The 8,120-nt window shown below is 43.1% G+C and overlaps 1 protein-coding gene across 1 annotated transcript; it reads right to left on the bottom strand.

The window, feature by feature from the left end:
• Positions 1 to 6,259: 6,259 nt before the first annotated feature.
• LOC147623826 (uncharacterized protein At2g33490-like) lies at positions 6,260 to 8,106 on the bottom strand. The gene is made up of 3 exons (XM_086820461.1): positions 7,762 to 8,106; positions 7,449 to 7,661; positions 6,260 to 7,346 (listed from the first exon to the last, which is right to left on the bottom strand). The coding sequence occupies exons 1-3, from the start codon at positions 7,828 to 7,830 to the stop codon at positions 6,597 to 6,599; spliced, it is 1,032 nt and encodes a 343-aa protein (XP_086676587.1). The 5' UTR covers positions 7,831 to 8,106; the 3' UTR covers positions 6,260 to 6,596.
• Between the last annotated feature and the right edge of the window lie 14 nt (positions 8,107 to 8,120).

Genomic DNA, 8,120 nt, shown 5'->3' with positions numbered 1-8,120 from the left:
GTGTGGAAGTAGGCTAATAACGGGATAGGGCACTTGTTCCCTCTTCAAAAGGTTTTTTCCCTTGAGCATATGTACGCACTCTTATGACTATGTAAGTAACCTTATCATATAACTTCACTTGTACTTCATTCATTCTCATCAATCAACTTTGAGTGTTGTGCTTCCATCTATATCTCCTTGCTTGCTGCATCTATGTCTCTGTTGTTACTACATTGATCTCCACTCCAATACTTGTGTACATTTCACATACACATGCACATGGATATGGAATGCCCACCAACTATAATACCAAGAACTGAAAGTGTCCAAGGTTGCGATGCCTAGGCATATGAAACCGAAAGGTACCAACTCCAGGAAGAGGTCAAGCAAGCTAAAGCTAAAGAATTCTAGGTCATCGGTGTATTGCTAACAAAGGAGTGTGAATATGCCCTCGTAACAGTCTGTGATACAACCACAACATTCTTCACCAAACTCCATGAGGAGTATATAACCAAACCATGGCCAAGTGGATAGCTAGAGAAGCGGGCCTACCAAGATCTCCTTTGACATAAAGAAACCCTCACCCCAGGCACACAGAAAGATTTCCCTCGAGGACTATTTCTTGGGGTGATAGATCCATGTCAAGAGTAGAGAGCAACCAAGGGCCTAATCAAGAGAACAACTATAAGGCTGATCCAAGACTTCAGGATGGGAACCAAGGCCATCGATTCATTACTTCATGAGACCGTGTTTCAGTAGTATCACCATTGCCTTAGATGATACCCCCTTGGAAGGGCATAACCAAAAGGAGCTGGATATGATTCTCTCATGGGAAATCAACCTCAACACCTTACCAACCAATAATCGGTCCCCCACGACTCTCTTCAACCACACCCTATCCCTTTACTTGCTTCGATTCAATAACATTTTTGTATGACCCTAACTTAACCCCCACCTTCCACACCATCCTCATGCATCAACACTGTGCAACAATCCACCCTCGACACCCTCTTCTTCTACGACCAACCCATCTCCTTCTTGGACACACCACACTTCTACACTCTAGTGAATCCCATCCACCAGTTGTGTCCAACCTCGCCACATGGTGCCACTTGTTCGTCATTCTACTCTCTCTACCAACAAGGAAGATCACTTCCTCGAACTCATGGCATGGCCCTATCTCAACAATTACCCCATCAACAAAGACCTACTTCACTCGGATATGGTATCCATAAAGACCCTCATTTGTCGAGGAGTGAAGTTAACCTATTCTTAGCTTTGTCACATGCCCAATAACCAGTACAACCTACAGGGCATCCTATGCCTATGTCAAATAGTCTACACTTACTTGGAGCAGGCCCCCGCCACATCAGGATGCCACCATTCATGTGTCTATGTCAAATAGTCTACATTTACTTGGAGCAAGCCCCTGCCATCAGAGATGCCACCATTCATGTGTCTTATCCACACGAAAGGCATAGGCGGCCTATGGCTATTTTCTAAAGCCACAAAGCTACATATAAAGAGGATGACCTTAAAGATTCCAAATATGGCAGGACCCAACCTTGTAGAAAAGAAGACCTGTAAGCTGATGAGGCACACTTTTATGGCAATTTGGGCGACAAAGAAAATCCTCAGGATCAAAACCCAACCCTGGTAGTGAGTGATCCTCAAGCCACCCCACCCACTACTCCACCTTGCCCAAACCTACACCCCACTCTGCTCATTCTAAAGATCTGGATGAGTACTTTTTGGACTTCTTTTTACTCTTGGACTTGCCTTTGCCTTTGACGTAACCTACCAGCACACACTCGGCTCTGAGGACTCAGTCAACGAGCTGCTCCATGGTAATAGTAGAGAGGTCGGAACAATGAACGAAGCGCTTGAGTTGTTTGCTGAGACTCTTCATGAAGTAAGAATTAAGGATTTCTTTCGTTGGCCGATTGGTTGCGTCCAGCCGGCGGAGAAGCTTCCTGAACTTTGCAGCATAATCTTCCACGGTGAGGCTCTTTTGGTTCATCCTACACAGCTTATCCAGCATATGCATGGAGGTCTTGTCTTCCCGGAACCATTGAAGGAAGGCATCACGAATGGCATCATAGGTTGGGAAAGGATTGTACTCATACTAAGCAACCCAAAGAGCGGCACTCTTGTGGAGTGTCGAGACAAACGCGACCTTCTTGAGGTGCTGGTCCACTGGGCCGGGTACATTCACACACCATGCGTTGTCAAATAGCGGGATGAGAGCATCCGCATCCTACGAGGATTTCCTAGAGAACTTTGGGTACTTCACAGGAGACAGTTCGTTGCTTTGGAGCATGTTGGAGTTGAGGGGGCGTGACTTTGGGGGTAGTGGTGATGGTGATGGTGATGGTGGTGGAGGGGGTATGAACAGTGATGGTGATGGTGATGGTGATGGTGGTGGAGGGGGTAAGCAAGGTCCGCGACCCGGCTACTACAATGGACACATGCCGGTTCTTCCATGTCATCATCATCCTCTACTACTATAGCAAGGTCCGCGACCTGGCTACTACAGTGGCCACATGCCGGTTTTTCCATCTTATCATCATCCTCATCCTTGAGGAGGTGACCAAGAACCAATGGACAAGCAAAGAGCATCTGTTCTTCAACCTTAATGAAGGCCCCAACTTCCACCACAAAATAGATAACTACATACTTCAATGGCCACAGAGTAGACACCTTTGAAGACATGCCAGATACCAAGTTCTGAAAATCCTTTGATATCATGTGGCGATCTGGTTATTGGCTTTCTCGCAAGCCCTTTATCATATCCTTGTGGTATGAGACTGTTAATACCTTTGGTACCATTGTGGGTTGGTAAGTCTCATATGCAAAGCCCCATCTACTACTTTCCAATTGTTTATGGGCCCAAAGTCGGTATAAAACCCTCGTGAAGGGATGCCCAAAACAGGATGCATGGTAAGAGTTAAAGAAAGAAAAAAAATAAGAGTTGAAGAAAGCAGTGTATTGGAGTTTTCACTGGAAGGAGCTTCTTCACGGACACACTTTTAGCCTGATATCCATGCATGACACATGTAATAATATACGCATAGGCAGCACCAATATCTCAAGGACATATACTAAGCCTTATAGCCATCTAAGTATATTTCTAGCATCTGAATAGCCTACATCCCTAGTACTCAATAACGGCAAATCAACCAAGCGAGGGAGGTTGTCCAACTCCATTGCAGCTTTGGGAAAAGTTCAAGCGTAAGCCGGGTCCATGGTACAACCCATCGCATGGACCCTTCTCAATTCCACAAGAACCTCCCATGGCGTAAGTCGAGCCCGTGGAACGACCCATCGCCTGGACCCTCCTTAATTCTGCAAGAACCTCCTGTAGCTTCTTCTTCGACCACACCAATCATTAATCCAAATAGCCTATATCCCCAGTTACGAATCAACAAAAAAGGGAGGCTACCCAGCTCCATTCTAGCTTTCAAAAAAGTTCAAGTTTTGAAAATCCTTCGATATCATGTGATAGACCGGTCATTGGCTTTCCCGCAAGCCCCCGAGACCGGTAGTATCTTTGGTACTAATGCGAGTTGGTAAGTCTCACTTCGATGCCGAGCCCCATCTACTACTTTCTAATTGTTTATGGGCCCAAAGTTTATAAGGACCCTCATCAAGGGGTGCCCAAAAACAAGATGCATGGTAAGAGTCAAAGCAAGGAGAAAAGTAAGAGTCGAAAAAAGCAATGTGTTAGAGTTTTCACTAGAAGGAGCTTCTACACGGGCACACCTTTAGCCCAATGCCTATGCACAACACCGATAATATACACGTAGACACTGATATCTCAAGCACATGTACTAAGCCTCATCATTGACAACCATCCAGGTATAATTCTAGATGGGGGACCATGGTGGGCATAAGCCTAGACCATGGTCACTTGGACTCTCCTCAATTTCTCAGGAACCTCCATTGGCCTCTTCTTCAACCATACCTATCATTGATCCAAATAGTGTATATCCCCAATGATTGGATAATGCCAAATCAAGCAAGCAAGAGAAGCCGTCCAACTCCATTGCAACTTTGGGCAAAGTCCACTACCACGCACAGCATCTCACGATTTTGACTCCCCAAGAAAAGGGATGTCAAGAAAATGTCAAGGAAAGAAGTAAAGGAGAGTCAAACAAAACAATCGAGTTCAAGAAATCTTCGAGATTAGATAAGTACACATAGAGGGCACACCCTCTACCCATTTCCCATGCACACCACCTACATAATTCGAGGCTATCTCCTTCTTGCCTCCATCTAGGCAAGGGAAGCTCTACCTTTATCTCCTTAGCAAAGGAGCATTCATATGTGACAACAGGATGAGGATGCAACGGACGAGCTAGTGCACCCACATTAAGGAGTTGCATCCAAGCTTGAAGCCAAGACCCAACGACACATGATTCGACATCGCCAAGGTCACAAAATCACCCATATCTCAAGTAGAACCTTGATTGGATATTGTAACTCAGATTAGCCAAGAGATTGTGATAGTAGGAAATCAATTTTTGGTTATTGTTTTCTACTTGGATATGAAAGTTACCTCCTAGAGTAGTAAGAAACAACCTTCACTTATCCTTTCTTCTACAAAGCTAAGTACAATGCATATTGCTTTACTTCATGTAGAGCAATTAGATTGAGAAGAATTTTGGAGGACATACCAAGAACAACCAGCAAAGTTATGCCACAATCAAAGTCACATGTGGATACCCCAATGTTATCATTCTCAACTGAAGTACATTGAGAAATAAGGTCACTTTGTACATGAGGATGGATAGGTTGAATAGATGACAATATAGAATTATTCAGATATCTTCACAAAGGAGCAAATCTATTGAAGCAACATCTTCAACAACTCAAAATTGGGCCAAAGAGGTGCCTACAAGTAGACATTGAGGGGTTTGTTGAAAATCAATGTTCCACCCATAGCATTATGACTGTGCCAGTAACAAGTTGCTCTATTTTGTAAGACATCCTTTTTCCTTCGATTCAACACTCGTTTTATAAGCTAGCAAAGGTGGTCCACATTAAAATATGGAACTGACAACATAGGGGCTTAACTCCTTGGAGATATTTTAGTGAACATTGAAAACAAATGAACAAACTATTGATTAGATTTGGCAATGCTAGGGGCAACTTAGTGTAATGATATTTTGTTTTAAGTGTAATGTGTTAATTAGTGGTAATATAATGTCAAGTGATTGCATCCTCAACATAGATTGTTTTGTTATGCTGCAAGGAGAGAACATATGTTTGATGTGCAGCACCAAAAGCAAGTTATCTCAAAGTGCAAGGGAAACTCGTCAAGAAAAGAAAATAGCAACTACAAGAGACTAGATGTTCTTAAGGACTCCAAGATCACATTTAAAAGTAGACATGATAAGGATCTTTAGGAAGCCAAGAATGCAACCATTGAGAAGTGAGATGCAAAGAACATGGCACACCATCAGAAGATGGTACACCATCATAATGATTGCATATTGTGATGCCAATGGTCATCATTCTATATAAAGAAGCTATTGCTTAAAATGGACAATGCAGCTTGCTTCTTATCCATCTCTTAATCAAAATGTTAGTCATTAAAAGACTGTCAATCTTGACAGTTCATTACAAGGACCACACAGTGCACATTACACGCCTAAAGGGCTAAAAGGGAACAATATTACACTAGATGGACCAACAATATCAAACTTTGCAATGGCGGCAAAGGTATACAAATGACTTGAATGATCCACTCTAGTTTTTCTCCAGTAGTTAGAATCAATCAAGGAACAACCATCATGTTCTCTAGGTTACTAGATGGTCCAATACTACATGACTCTATAACCCCAACACTCCTAGTCATTCTACTTATTATAGAGAAAAACGGGGAGCATCAGACGAAGAAGGCTTGAAGGAGTCCCACTTGGTTTTTCCCATAGTTTGGTCTTACATAAACAAGAGAATGAGTAAGATACACAGGAAAAGAATGTTACCCATAGTAATGGAAAAAGATAAAATGGAAAAACTTGGCAGATCAAGACAATTCAAATGTGTGGCACACATGTAACTATTTACATATGCATCTGTCTACACACACATGCAACCTGCATGGGAGCGCATGCGCGCGCGCGCGCGCGCACACACACACACACACACACACACACCTCACACCCCCTGCTGGATAGCCTGGGTAAGATGGCTACTTGGGAAAGACCTCCCTACCAAATAAGAGTACATTTAAGAAAAGGAAAGATAAATAAGGACACTTTCAAATCATGTATAACGTTAAAAGAATCAGGTTGTCCGTTTCATTTGATGCCCATCTAACAACTTACTTTATTATGGAATATTCTTCTACAACCAGTAAGACGTTTTCTCAAAAATACCATTAGGTTAGACTGCAGTAGATTTGAATTTTATTTTGAAGATACACAGAAGCAGATGATCTCACACATCTAAAGCCATATTACCGCCCATCAAGACATCATACAGACTTGCCCCATCAAATTCACTGCTCCAAGCTTGACAAAATCTAGCACTACTGAAGGCTATTTTGATGGCTCAGACAACACTACCTTGCCTTGGACTAGGCAACATGGGAATGGCTATTTCAGTATGTTTTAATGGTGGACATGGGAACCCCACTTTAATCTTCTGGCACCATTAGTTGTCTTCTCTTTTTGAAATTCCTGCATGTGATTTGCTGATGATGGTATGGATAAGCTCCTAGTAACCAGACCAGGAGGTGGTGCTGGCAAGGGGGATGCTGGTCCTGACCTAGGTGGTACTTCCTGGACTTTCCTTCCCAAAGGTGCAGAGTATGCAATAGGACTACATGATTTAGGTGGAGTCATTGACCCTGGAGGTGGTAAAGGAAGCTTATGTAGCTGACTGATTTGAGGAGGAGACAAAGGGGGAGGGGATACACTATGGAAATAAGACGTGGTGTGTGAAGACATCGGAGATCTACTTACAGGACCTGACCTGTGTTCTCCAAAAAACAAAGGTCTCTTGTCATCAAAGGAAGCTTGTGTATTGTGATCTGACTCGCAGGCCTCTAGCATATTCCCTGAATAACAGCCTTTCACTGGTTGCGGATGTGAGCCAAAGCCTTGGTTACTGTGAGTTTGGGATGAAATCATATTTGTTGTGTGCCCAACCCACCTTCCCCTTGCACCCAATGGAGAAGGAAGCGCATACATAAAGACCCTCTCATGATCACTATTAAGTGACATCTCTTGGACATTTACAGCCCCCTCCTTTTTATAGTACATGGAAGGACATAAGGGAGCCGATTTGCTGTTGCCTTCTGGCTTCTTTGGCACAAATTTGAGTTCTTCGGATGACTCTGAAGAGTACGACGGAAGCTCCTGCAGTATAAGAGAATCTTGTAACTTTTAAAACACTGCTTTCAAATGGTACAATCAATAAAGAACTTACATAAAACATCATTAATTTTTAGAGTGCTCTACCAAAAGGCGTCTTGGAGAGCTGGCCATGCTGTCATTTTCGCCGTCATTCCTGGGCGTTGCCTCCTCTCCGTCCATCTCCATGCTCTTCGAATCGCCATTATTAGGCAGTTCTTCCACGGACAAGATTCTGTCGATATTTCTTTCCTGAGCCAGCTGACTTATCACCGGTTCCACTGCATTGATTGATGCAAGACCTTTGCTGAATAAATGCATCTACATAAAAGTAGAGAAAAGAAGCGTGAATATTTTGCCATTGAGAAGAGCTTAAGACAGAAAAAAAAACTTAGAAAGGATTTCAAGAGTAGTTCCACACCTGTGCAGTGTGATATCTAGCAGCCTGCGTCAGAAGGCTTCGTGACTGCCCCTGCATCAAGGACTGCATGCGGAAATTAAGGGCATTCACTTGTTCTTTGATGTCTTCTTTAGCCAATACAGACTCCTGGTAAGTGTGGTTTCCCTTCCCTTTCTTAAGTTTTCCTTTCTGTTTCTCCGTTTGTGAGAGATTGAATAATTGCCTGCATAATTAAGTAGGTGCATTAAAATATTGGTAGGAAACCTAGAATTTCCCAGAGTCACAATGAACTCCAGGTTTACACTAAGTGTATTGATAATCCACTACTCTAAGTGTAGCAAGCACACAAAGTGTGTTGCTAATCCACTACCTTAAGTGTA

This window comes from Cibotium barometz, chromosome 26, assembly GCF_041138505.1.
Source record: "Cibotium barometz isolate CiBa-2024 chromosome 26, ASM4113850v1, whole genome shotgun sequence".
Classification (NCBI taxonomy): Eukaryota; Viridiplantae; Streptophyta; class Polypodiopsida; order Cyatheales; family Cibotiaceae; genus Cibotium; species Cibotium barometz.
This window is presented reverse-complemented; position numbering and strand designations above follow the sequence as displayed.

Coding starts and splice junctions, on each gene's coding strand:
- LOC147623826 (XM_086820461.1), bottom strand. CDS start 7,830: ATGCAGTCCTTGATGCAGGGGCAGTCACGAAGCCTTCTGACGCAGGCT. Junction 7,662..7,761: donor CTAGATATCACACTGCACAG/GTGTGGAACTAC, acceptor ACTTTTATGTAG/ATGCATTTATTCAGCAAAGG. Junction 7,347..7,448: donor GCTCTCCAAGACGCCTTTTG/GTAGAGCACTCT, acceptor CTTATACTGCAG/GAGCTTCCGTCGTACTCTTC.